Source organism: Nyctibius grandis, chromosome 5, assembly GCF_013368605.1.
Source record: "Nyctibius grandis isolate bNycGra1 chromosome 5, bNycGra1.pri, whole genome shotgun sequence".
NCBI lineage: Eukaryota > Metazoa > Chordata > Aves > Nyctibiiformes > Nyctibiidae > Nyctibius > Nyctibius grandis.
Window position 1 is genome coordinate 47036206 of NC_090662.1, and position 13873 is coordinate 47050078.

Sequence of the window (13873 nt, forward strand, 5' to 3'; positions counted from 1 at the left end):
AATTATTCTTATGTGAAAAGAAAGCTAAAAATATACCTCAAATTTGATGCCATTTCATTGAATGAAGAAGAAATACTATGAAAATAAACATTCATCTGGTTTCCTAACAATAAATATAAAGACAGTTATTATAACATACTGCAACACAGAAGTATTACTATATTGACCTTAACGTTCAATCAGTAGTTTTTAAATCTTTCCTCATTGAGGCTTGAATCTTCTACCTTGTCAGCTGTCCAACAACTTTTAAGAGGGTTTTATTTTCTTGCTTCAATTGTTCATTTTCATCTTCTATATCATCTAGGTCCTGTGAAAGGAAAAAGAAAAATAAACATTTCTCAGGACATAAATACAAACTCTCAATTAATAGCAGCAGGAATTTAACATCTTAGCCCTGAAATGAAGAAGTTGGGGTTAGGAAGAACTAGTGTCACAATAGCTACACTTAAATCTCTTAAACTGGCCTTTTTCCAAGTGTTACTGTAATTACAAAGCATTAATATTATATTCCCATGTAAAAGCACCTTTAAATGGAAACATATAATCAAAACTAAAGCTACAGCAGGAAGTAATGCATCAAGAAACCAAAATAGGATAGGCGTGATTATTTTATTGGTATACAGTGTATTAGTCAGCTAATGCCTCTGCTCCCCAGACTGTGCTTGTCTGCCAGTATCCCACTCACGTATACACACCATTGGTTATTACCACAAGACCTGCCTTGAGTTTTAAATTAAGTATCAAGATTTTCAGAAAAAGTACTGCCTTGTCCACTGTTTTTTTGCTGTTTTCTGTGAAAAAAATTAAAAGGCATTTTGTAAGTTCTGTCTAAACTGCTACCAAAAGAACAGACAGCATACACAGTAATAATGGCTGCTTAAAATAGATTGCTCCCACTCTATATTTCATCTCTTCCACCAATTACCAGATTGACCCAGTTCACATTTCACTTCTTCACTTCCTACCAAATCTTTTCAAGCCTTTAAAGTGAAAACCAGTGAAACTGGCTGTTTAATGTAAGCATTACTTCAGTAGCAATAATTTTACTGTACAAAAACAACATGGAAGACACAGAATGAGAATGAAAAAATGAAGAAACAGAAGAGTGACCTCAAGGACAGCACTTTAAGGAGGAAAATGAAAGGCACGCAAAGGAGGAAGAACCAGGATTCTCATTAGAGATCTCAGATGCCTTTTGACTGAAGTCTGCAAAACCCTACTGTTGCCACTCTAGATTAAATATAAAACAGTAGTAAAGGAGGGATTTTCTCTCTCATTTCCTTAAGTTGTTAAGCAGTGTTTGACATACAGAGCCTATTTTCTTATTTCTTTTTAGTGGGGTCATTCCAGAAGTGCGTGCTAAAGATGTTCTGTTTAACTGGTATAATGACTTTTAAAAGCCTCTTCAGTTTGCCAAGCCAAAATCCATATGGCAATACCTTTGCAATTACTTCATTGTTTTTGTAATGTGGACTCAAGAGATCACTAGCAGAAATTCCTCTTTGCCTCACAGAAGTAATGCTGCATCACAGTAAGAATGACTTCCAGGAAAAGCATTTGACCACTCCGACGTAACAGATACAAGTGACTTAAACATCTAAACATGGAAAGTTTTGATGGATAGCTACTATAAATACAGTTTACTATGTAAATGTAGGAAACACACCTTGTTTTCTGTCTTGTGCAGTTCAGATTAATAATCAGATGGAACGGACAACACTTTTTCAACAAAATATTTTTTTTAATTCAGTATACATAATACTGTGTTAGAACTTGTTAACCTAGCCATCAGATGCCTCAATTAAAGCTTACCTAAAAACCTTCTGTTTAAAATAGCTGTAATTTACTCAAAATAAAGTATTGTAAGTTTGTGGAATGTTTACACTGTAGAAATAACATTCCAAAGATTACTACAAGTAAGTGTTTCTTGAATATGAGCCAGGAAAAATAACTATTGCAGTTTAAATATCTACAGAAACAATGGACCAAGAGATGCAGGTGGTTTTTGCCACTACGAAATTTAAAGTTTCTTATTCAAAATTACAACACGCATTTATGCTTATTAGTAAAAAAGATGCAATAGCAGGAAAGCTTGGACTTCACACACCAAAGGAACCAATATCTACACAACTGACACTTACTGGATTGTAAATCCTCACTGACAGACTCTCTCCAAACACACATTTAACTACAATGACATCTTAGTGAGGTCAGAGATGACCACGTGTAAACTAGTCGACAGTTGAACTTAGCCTACAAATATTTAAATGTCTTGAGATGCCTTTCCCTTCAGACATTTGAGGTTTTTATGAAGCAATTACCCATTTCTTACAAAAAACGTGGCAGACATACTTTTAGTAGCTAATGTGAAAGAATGCCATTTATGGCAGAAAGTGTTTTCTGTTTCTCAATATAAATGCAGCTCATGTTCTTTAAGTATCTTTGTGATGTACTGACTGATCTCAGTAAAATTATATTGTTACATTAAATACATATATTTACTTAAAATGAGAAAAAGTTTGCCAAGAAGTTTTCAGGATTCTTGGAAAAAGTTTTTCAAGTGTAACGAGGTTACACTTTGCCAATCAAGGTTGCATCCATGGTTATGAACTGACTGAAACTTCTAGAAAGAGCATTTTTTTAAATATGAGGACTGAGCAGTCAGAAAGCTATGCAATAAAATTGCACTTTTAAAAAGTTATTTAAGCTCTTTGACATGAAATTCTTTCCATACCCATGCAACTTAACATGCAGTAATTGCACGTTTTGATGAACAGAGAAGATGGAGAAATACCATGAATGTGTAGATGGTCAAATTTAGAGACCCCTGTTTAGGCTGCCTACCAGCAAAACTTTTTAAAAAGATCTCTCCATAAGCTCACTAAGTAAAGTGTAGTCCTCAGGACATCCTTTTATCTGAGCAGAAGGCTGGAGATCACAACTGTTCTTCCATGCAAAGCATCCAATCCTGGTGCCAGGTCTACAGAGTAACGTTCCATGAAGAACAGATGGATGTCCAAGTGCTGGCTCTCATGATCTCAGTTATGATAATAAACCGTAGGCAAACATAACTGCCTTATTAACTTTCATAACCTTCTATCATGGGAACGTCGCAGTATTTCTGTAGCTGTTCTTAATATTCTAAACTTTTCTTCTTTGTAAATCCACATGGATAGCCAATATAGACGCAATCATAAATCCAAGAGCTATTAAAAAAGAAAGTAAAACTGTATCTGTTTTAATGGATGTATCACTTCAGACATGGGTTCAAACTTTTGTAAGATGACTAATTATTATGCTGGTTATAAAGTCAAAAGACAGTTATTTCATCGTTAAGAAAAGTCCAAAGGATGCAAACATAAATAACTTGCACTGCAATTAAGCTAACAGGCAATGTTATAGCTATGATAAATGCTGACCTGATAGAGAAAAAAAAAAAATCCTATTCTGCGTTTAAGAGAAGGTACCTATGCAGCACCAGCAAGATGGCTTTGTAGATCTCATGGAAAGGTACGATTTTAGTCATCGTATAATAAAGAGGTTTTTGGAAGGACTATATTCTGTTCTATGTTTTCTTTCCACACGACAAGCAGAAATTGCCATCATACTTAACACAGGCAAAGCACAGGCACTGCTTGACTTTACTACAAGTGTTCAAAGATGGTTTCTAGTCAGACACTCAATGGATTTAATTTAGGACATCATACTTAAAATACAGCAGAAAAAAATTAACATTGTTTCTGGAACAGCGAACCTCGCCAACAGTCATGGCCCTGAAACACAAGCTTTCAGTGATTTAGGTTCTTTTGTTTTGTTCTTTCTGACTCTCAGTCAGGAAGCCAGGTGTGACCAGCAGTATTAAGTAGCTTTGCCATCCATTATGCAGAAGGAATTAACACTTGCCTCGACTGTAATAAGGTCATCAGATGTGATCATTAGATGTGACAGATTCTTTGCAGAATGGAAGAACATCATAAAGACCAATTCCTCAATTAAAATAGAAATCTCTCCAAAACAGACAATACCTCATTTACCCTACAGATTAACTTCCAACTTTTCCTATAAAAAATTAAATATATCTGTTTCAGAATAATCTCACCTCCTGTTGTTCTCTAGATTAGTTTGCAAACTTGTGAATGCTGTCCTCCTTTGCTACAAATGAATAGTGCAAAATGAAAGTTTGCCACTTTGCACATGGAGTTATTGCCTCCCTTCACTGCTGGATTGACCAAAGCCGGTTTTGAAATTTTTTTCTGAATTTTTATTGGAATGTCTGCACTGGACTAGTAGAGGCGTATTTCCCTAGTACATTCAGGCTCTGCACCTCAGCCAGAAGTGCAAGATGAGGTCACTAATTCACTCTATGAAAGACTTCCAGTCTGCCCTTAAAACTTGCACTTGTTAAAATTGATATCTTCTACCAACTTTAAAACTTCTCATCCTGTCCCACTCCCAAGCATGTCACACTTTTCCACCCCCTCTTCTCCTGCCTACACACCTTGCCTGAGTGATGCCAGCCCAAGTCTCCTGCCCCCATCTTGTTATGCCTTTACTTTGGAATCAACAATAAAGAATATGAGAATATGTGTCAGAATATAAAGCATCTCCTCCCAAATCTTTCTAAGATCATCTAAACTATTACTAGTAATTAAAAGCTGACAAAAATTGAATGAAATTTATAATTACTTTGTCCGACAAAAGTCCTAGGTAACAATTTATTGAGAAAACTGTCAAAACCCCAACTTAATTATTTCCTGCTATGTTACGTACTGAATTTGGAAAGAAGAGGCAGTAAAGAACTCTTGCTTTTATAACCTTGTTCTATGAACACTTCTAGCAACAAGAAATTCAGGTACTCCAATAACACACAACTTATGGAACTTAATCATGACAAACAGAAGTCACCTGGGAAAAAAATATAACTTATTGACATGCCTCTTGAAAAGTTACACAAACAAAAAAAATCCCCACACTTATATATCTTCTGACCTTGCCCAGCCTGAAGAAGAGCACAGAGTTCACAGAGACTTTTCTCCCCTCTTTATATAGCACCAACTAAGAACGTATGTGCTTACTCTGTTTAATAAATCAATTTCTTCCTTCAGCTTTCCAATTAGTTCCTCTTTGTCCTGTGTCATCTTCATTAATCTCGCATTTTCCTGTCTCTCCTTTGCAAGTTCCTAAAACCAGAATATGCAATGAAGTTTGAAATATAATTTTGGGTTTTAAGAGACAGTTTTAAGTTATTACCATTTAAAACAAACAAAGAAGAAAACCCCACACATATTTACCTATAATTCTTCTTCTACTGCAAGTCAAACCCACGTCTTCAAGCCCTTACATTTCAAGGAGCTAAAGAACCACGTCTAAGAAAATATTTTACCCACAGCAAACCTGTGTGATATCTCTGTTTCCAGAGATAATATTTTAATTAATATTTAACTTAAGCATGAACACAAAACTGGATCGGGGCCCAAAACATAAGTAAATGTAAAGTATCAACTTCCAAATTTGTTATACTGGGAGGATTAGTCCTTCTTTTGGGAGGGTTAAGTCCTTCTTTCTTTTGGGGGGAAGGGGGCAAAGAAAGGCGGGGGGTATTTGGTTTGGTTTGTTTTTTGTTAGGTTTTGTTTTGGTTTGGTTTTTTTAATACTACCATTAACAAGGAATGAGGACTCACTGTTACATCTATGAGCCTGAATGTGAGAAAAAATTAAAACGTCCGTTAGGAGTTCAGTAAATCAGGGTTCAGGATACTGAAAAAAAGCCCTTAAATCTTCCTCTATTTTATGTGTTACTGGCAGTTAAATTATCTCAGAAGGAAGCTGATTTGGAAGGGAGGATTATGGTCCACTTCACTCAAATCAGGCTTCCCCAAATCTTAAAAAAAACCCCAACCCAGCAATTTCTACAAAATATGCTTTATTTTCACCCTTTCCAAAAAAGATCTGTTCAAATGGTGTTTACTTAGTAATTTTCATCCATACAAATTCAAGATTTATTTGGCAAGTTACCCACAAAAATCCATTTCAGAGGAAGACAGAGAAGCCAATAACAGATTACACAGATGACATTATTTACCAAAATACTGTTTCAGGTGAAAAACTCAGCTTTAACAGTATTACATTTTACCAAAATTGTTTGTATGAAGAATGTCTGAAATAATGAAAACTCTGTTTTAAATATGTATTTTAAATGTTTAAAACTTTAACAAACAACTGAATTAACAATTAAATTTTATAATATGTCACGTAGAGTACTGCTGGCTCTCTAAGTGTATTATCTTTACCTCAACTACTTCTCACTTATATACCAAATGAAAACTTAACATCTGTGATTAGAAGGTCACATTCTTCCCAGTCAGTCAGACTCTTTAGGCATTTTTATAGACATAACTACCTGTACTTCCAGCATTTAGCATCATTTCTATGTATTTTACTTGTAAATTTCTCTGTGGAATTTCAAAGGTACTTTATTTCCGATGTATGCCATGCAGACGTTAGTTGGTACTTACCCTTTCAAGTTCCTCAATTGTCTTTTCCAAAGCGTTACTTGGTAAAGAACTGCCAGAAGAATTTGCATCCCTGCCATATCTACTGTAAGTTGTCCTGTCTGTTCGGGAATATCTATTTGGAGCATCGTCTTCTGGTGCATTAGCAGTGCTACAAAGGCAAAGAGCAAAGCAGACACCTATTTATACATGCAATAATAGAAATAATAGAAGTAACAAGAATTGCTTTCCAAAGCACTTAATAGGTCAGTGTAATGAACTGCAGAGAATTTATTCCACAGCTCTTGTGCTGCTGAGAACTCATCAAATCCACTGCCTCAGGGAGTCAAATACTTGGATAATGCAGCTCTCATCACAAATCAGCTTTAAACACATACTTATCCTACCTTATTTTTAACGATTTAAAATTTTATGAACAGTGCACATTAAAAACCAATCTAAACGACTTTATTTTAAAAAGCAAAGTACCACTATGGAGTTTAAACCAAGCATCTTTTTAAGCAGATGAAAACATATAGGATGAAAAAGAAGTACGTGTCCAAAACGTAAGAACCTTAGACATATCAAATGACTTTTCAGGAATGATGGATATGGCCTGTAAGGAACTGGAAAGCAAACCAAACTGAGAAAGTGATGCGGCCCAACATACTATTTTTATGCCATTTCCAAATATTTTACTTCAGAACTTGGATACACAGCAGTTTGTCATGGCTCAGCTGGTAGGCACTCACTCATTAACTGGTGGTATGTTTTTTGTTTCAGATCATGTGTCTATTCCTTAAAAATCACTGCCATGGAATCTCAACAGATAAGCATTGCAAACGCACGTAAACTAGTTTTAAAGAAGCTTACGGTTCTCCATAATGATTGCTATGTACAAAAACAGTGCTAATTTAAAAATATATATGAGAAGTCAAGCATTTTCAAAGTCACAAATTTAACAGTGTTCTTCGCATAGCTATTTTCTTCCGAACAGCAATGTTATTTACCTTCAATGTAGAATCTAATGAGTAATTAAGAGCAGCAGAGCAGAGTGCCCTGGGAGCCAGCAGAGAGATACAGATCTTTCCCTCCTCAATCCACCAAAACCACACTTCTTAAGACTATGAAAATATACAGCTCAACAGCCAAAGGAAAAAAACAAACAAACAAACAAAAAAACCGCCAAAAACAACAACACTTGTTTAGTCTTCACCAGGAGAACTCGAACAGAGATACTCAAAAGCCATCTGGACATGGTCCTGGGCAATGAGCTGTAGGTGGCCCTGCTTGAGCAGGGGGGTTGGACAAGATGCCCTCCATACACCTCTTCCAACCTCAACCAGTGTGTGATTCTGTGAAATCACACAGCTGAAATATATATACAATGGTTTTCTAGAGCACTCAGGAAAAGAATGAAAACCACTATGAGTATGCCTACATTTCCTTTAAAACACAGAAGAATATATGATTAATGTGTTCATTTAACAGTTTTGCATTTCACAACTCCAGAAAACCCCTGCTGACAATGTGCAAATCAAATGCAGGAGTATCTGGCAAAAGGATGTCTTTTCATGGACATAAATATTGTTTTGCTCCAGTATGTGTGAGTTTCCAAGGCACACTGACACAATTGTAAGGAATTTTGTAGCTTAATGTTATTACCATATTTAGCACTGTTTATTCTTTATCTAGAAGATTTTTTTTAAAAACAGTTCTAGGACCGGATACGTATGTTGCAACACAACATAAGAGAAATACTTTAGCTTAACTCTATAAATTCTACATTTTTTAGCTTTCTGAAAGATGCGTTGTTTCATGCTGTTAATGTCTCAAAGACAGACCACGCAAAAAAGGCTCAATTTTTCATCACTCAAAAATGAACCTTTTTGCCAATATACTGGAGTATCTCAACTCAGTTTCAGTAAGTGATACTGGCAGATGCTCCTACAGAAAAGTTAGAAGAAAAAATACCTAGATAAGAAAGGTTTCATTAATACTGAAAATTAAGACATTTTCTGTATTTTCCCTCAAACTCACCCTCCAAAGATTTTCTCACCTGTTCCACGGGGGAGCAAACCCTACTGAACACTTTCCCTTTCAGTATCAGCAAGTACAAAGGACACATCATGAAGACTTCTAGGAAATGGGTGTCCTGGTTTGGACTAAAACAGAACCAATTTTCCTTTCAGTGATTTTTACTTTCAGCTAAGTCTCTTCTAAGTAACTGCACTTTCTGAAACTAACTGCATGTTTTGCAGACAGTGTCTGCTTCTAGGACTGATAACACTCGAAGTTTGTAGTTATCACTGGGGCACCGGTAGGGATGTTATGCAGAAAGGCTCTTGCTGTACTTATTCTTAGAGAAACCAAGGTCACTGCTAAATTTCTCACTGATTACGAGTGAGGAGCTGCAGAAGGATCACACCTCCAGGAGGAGCGGACAGGACAGGTGACCCAAAATTGACCAACGAGGTATTCCATCCCATACACGTCATTCTCAATATAAAGCTGGGGGATCACGAGGGTCTCACTCCCTTCTATGGCCGGCGCCCAAGGAGGACTCTGTCTGTTTTCTCCTGCCCTCAATCCCAATCCATGTGTTCCTGAATCCAGTTCCCATCTGTTACTGAGTCCAGCCTGGGCCTTCCCGGAGCCTGCCCTGCAGTGCCGGTGGTGACGTGACCATCACTGGGGGAGCTCGATCTTGCGTTTATATATATTTGTATATATTTAATTATTTCCATTATTATTATTATACTCTTTTGTACTGTTTTAACTTTCCAACCCATAAGTCTCTCTCCCTTTTCTCTTTTCCTTCCCCTTCTGGTGAGGGGAGAGGGTTAATAGAGAGCATCTGCCATAGGTTTTAATAGCCGGCCCAGCTTTAAACAGCTTTAAACCGTGACAATGGGATTTAAAAAAAAAACATTTAAGGACGCATTAGCACGTAACCTAGCACAAGGAATGTGACAGATAGAAAGTTCATTATTTTGACTGTTACAAGCAATGTCCAGTACACAGCAACAGCAAAAAAGGTACCATCCGAGACACAGCAGACATCTCTTTCACAAAGAATGGAATTTTAGTCTTCAGATACAATGTCACTTTGGGAGCTTTAAACAAGAAAGAAAACTTATATAGAATAACAATATTACTGAACTTGGTGTCTTTGCTTTACTAAGAGAAAACACCTATCAACCAGCCTGAAGAAAGATATCTCTATGGAAATAAACCTGTATATTTATTAAAAATATATATATAAAAAATCTATTTTATATTTATAAATACATAACAACAATACTACTACTCATAATAATAATTTTAGTAGTAGTAAATAATAATCTGTCCAAACTGAAGACCTCTGTATACTACTAAGAAAACAAACTGGGTCTTTGCCTTCTTTTGGGGGGGAGGGGGAAAGTGCATGCATGGGACAGCAGAACCTGTTTAGTTTGAGACTGCAACCGAAACCTTGCTTTCTCTGCTTCCTAACTGAATAAAGTTTTACAAATACTTGCAACTTGGAAGTTGCTGGAACCTCACAAAAGGTATGAAAGAAAAGAAAGCCTATGGTCAGTAGATGTACACTGGGTAAAAGCGGTCATTAGCACCAGATGAAAAATGATAGGGGTCTGCAAGTTGAAAAAATGTAGAATCACTGCTGAAGAATGCAGTTCAAAAGGTGCTTCATTTTTTTGCATTCAAGTAACTTATGCACGTGACTGTTTCAATACTTGCAGCTGAAACATCTCACCACAGGCTGTGGCTGCAGGAAATAGTATTTTTTAAATTATTTTTCAAGAAGAGTATCTGAGATTGTATTGGTAGTCATACGTACACTGGATCAGAGTGCCCACCTGGAGAGTAGCAAATGAGAATGCATCTGGATAGAAACATCCTTCACTATTGCTTCAAAAAGCCATGTTTGACAAGATATGCAACAAAATTCAACTTGTTCAATCAGCTTACTTTCAATTAGCCACTCTCAAAACCTCATTTTAAACGTGTATTCCTGTATTGGAATGCTGAAAACAGAAAGCACTTTTGCAACTTAAGAAGATTTGCTTTTGGAAGTTTTTTTTCTGCTGTACTTAAAAATCATATAACGAAACCAACCACATCGCAGTTTGACTACTCTTACACAGAAACAAAAGTTTTGTTTTGGAATGATGTTCTAGTAATTTCCTTTAATATAAAATAAAATCAGTTATTCACACAGGGGCAGGTTTAACAGCAGTATTACAGAAAGGTGGAATTAATCTTGCTCCTTCCAATGCCTCTTCAGTTCCAATGTTTGCCTGAAGGACTGTCCAAATTGCAATTTCATCCAATTAAAATCACCCAGTCAAACCCAGATTTCATTGATTTCAACTATAACACATTTATTTTTATTATCTGAATCTTGCAACAATACTTGATTTGGAAACTCCTAATTAATTATGTCACTGAAATCCAGCCAGTTGCTAACAGCTTCTTTGGAAAAATGAGCAAAAGAGGGTATTTCTAAATAGGCCACCTTGGACTTCAGTTACTTCAGACTGCTTAAGCCAAGTCCACAGCTTTCAGAGTTGAGCTAAGGAAAGGCAGTCTTCTCCACAGCTGAATGTTCCTAGCCTCCTCCACTTTTCCTGGCTCTGGCCTTCAGGCGACAGCGTAGGAAACCATTCAAGGAGCTGAATGCAGCTGAATGCAGCAATCCAGCAGCCCAGCAAAGGAAGCCATCGACTTTAAGCCACAGTGGCTCCCTGAAGCATGTGAGGAACTGCAGCCAGCTCAACTTAGACCATCAAAAACTTCTGCAGAAATAAACCCTAAGTGTTTCTGTCTTCTCATAACATCACCATTGGCTGAAAAGGGGATACAAACGTCAAGAAAAGCACCTTGAGTGACCCCTGTCTATTTTAAGTGGTCATATCTGCGCAGTAGTGGTCCTGTAGCCTGGAAGGAATACAGAGAAATTGTCCGAGCAGCCAGGGATCAGGTTAGGAAAGCTAAAGCCCTGAAAGAATTAAATCTGGCCATGGACATCAAAGGCAACAAGAAATGCTTCTATAGGTATGTCGGTGATAAAAGAGACTAGGGAAAATGTGGGGCCCTCTCTGGAAGGAAACAGGAGACCTCAGGGGTCGGTATTGGGACCGGCACTACTCAACATCTTTGTCAGCGACATGGACAGTGGGATTGAGTGTGCCCTCAGCAAGTTTGTCGCCGACACCAACCTGTGTGGTGCAGTCAACATGCTGGAGGGAAGGGATGCCATTCAGAGGGACCTTGACAGAGTTGAGAAGTGGGCCCATGCGAACCGCATGAACTTCAACAGGGCCAAGTGCAAGGTCTTGCATGTGGGTCGGGGCAATCCCAAGCACAAATACAGGCTGAGCAGAGAATGGACTGAGAGCAGCCCTGAGGAGAAAGACTTGGAGATGATGGTTGATGAGAAGCTCAACATGAACCGGCAACGTGTACTTGTAGCCCAGAAGGCCAACCGCATCCTGGGCTGCATCAAAAGCAGCGTGACCACCAAGTCGAGGGAGGTGATTCTGCCCATCTGCTCCACTCTCATGAGACCCTGCCTGGAGTACTGTGTCCAGCTCTGGGACTCCCAACATAAGAAGGACATGCAGCTGTTGGAGCAGGTCCAGAGGAGGGCCATGAAGACAATCAGAGGGCTGGAACACCTCTCCTATGAAGACAGGCTGAGAGAGTTGGGGCTGTTCAGCTTAGAGAAGAGAAGGCTCCAGGGAGACCTACTAGCAGCCTTCCAGTACCTGAAGGGAGCCTATAGGAAAGTGGGAGAGGGACTTTTTACAAGGGTATGTAGTGATAAGACAAGGGGTAACAGTTTTAAACTGAAAGAGGGTAGATTCAAATTAGATATTAGGAAGAAATTCTTTACTGTGAGGTTGGTAAGACAGTGGAACAGGTTGCCCAGAGAAGCTGTGGATGCCCCCTCCCTGGCTGTGTTCAAGGCCAGGTTGGACGGGGCTTTGAGCAACCTGGTGTAGTGGAAAGGTGTCCCTGCCTGTGGCAGGGGGGTTGGAACTACATGATCTTTAAGGTCCCTTCCGACCCAAACCATTCTACGATTCTCATGTAACAAGCTAGATGAGACAGTCCTTCAACAGCCAACCCTCGCTGCAAAACTCCCAAATACAGACAAGTAGGCAAGTCTGGGCATAGTGTTATGAAATAATATTTTGCAGCTGTATTTTTTTGAATTAGTGAGACCAAGGTTAGCATGATGGAATGTAAATTGTTATACTTTAAGCTTTGTAGTAACCTAAAAACACTGAGCACAAGAATTTCAGCAGGGCTTTAACATTTCCTTCACAGCACTTCCAGTGAGTGCTCTGAAGCACTAGCTGCTTCTCTTCTTGTGATCTCGTCTTCCTCATTTATTTTTCAACTCTTGCATGAATGTTAAACTCGAGTACAACATGGTTTTTCAGAACTGGTGGGTAAGGATTCCTGCCTGTTGGATTCCAGATTAGTGTGCCATACTATTCTAAAAGAGGGGGAAAAAGCCCTCTGACATCTTGTCTGGAAGCCATAAAGCCGTATCATATTGTATTCATTTCCACTAATAAACAAACTTATAAGGGGAACACACCCCTGGAACCACTAACAGATTTAAATCTAACTCTTTCTGTAAACTGATCCAGCCTGATCTGTCTGATCCATGAACCACGCAAAAATCTTGAGTTATTTTAAATCCCGATTTGCAAGGTTCTTTTCAGTTTAAGACATTTCTAAAAAAGAAGCTAAATTGTTTCAAAAGCTAGTAGAGACAGTCTTAAAAATAAGCTGCTAAAACAAATTCTCTGTACTTATAAAAATATTCCTATGTCCACATACATATCTTGCTTTACTGTTACTTGCAAACAAACTTTATAGTTCACAGCATGCAAGAGAAACATAATTCATGTTTACATGTAGATTACACTCAAATATTTCAACAAACAGAATACACTTTGTCATTCTCATTTGAGAAATCAGTGAAGACACCAATTATGCTGATAGCATCAGACTTGAATCAGAAAACCATTCTTACTAATAGCAACATGCTTGTTGTTTTGAAGTAACTACTCAAAGAGCAGCACAAAAACTGGTAGACCCAATTAAGAGTAACAGAAGTTTGGAATGGCCAAGGTGAGGCCTATCACATGAAGACAAGGGAGAAATGAAAGATGAGGAAGCTGATATGGGCTATTACCACTGAAGGATACCTACACATTTTAATCACATGAAGATCACAGTCAGGACAGATGGCAGGTCGCAACTCCCAAATATGCTCATGAACATGTCCTGCGGCCTTCATGTCAGCATCACCTTTAAGATTCTGGTCATGCTTTTAATAGATTTTACAGTACCACTCCAGA

General features: G+C 37.9%; 1 protein-coding gene across 1 annotated transcript in view; it reads right to left on the bottom strand.

Annotated features, from left to right (window-relative positions):
* Nucleotides 1–220: 220 nt before the first annotated feature.
* Nucleotides 221–13873, bottom strand: part of PAWR (pro-apoptotic WT1 regulator) — a 92431-nt gene continuing 78778 nt past the window's right edge. Inside the window, exons 4-6 of the mRNA XM_068402124.1 lie at nt 6516–6663; nt 5076–5180; nt 221–307 (exon numbers count right to left, since the gene is read on the bottom strand). Coding sequence (XP_068258225.1) covers nt 221–307; nt 5076–5180; nt 6516–6663 — 340 coding nt within the window. The remainder of the gene's footprint in view (nt 308–5075; nt 5181–6515; nt 6664–13873) is intronic.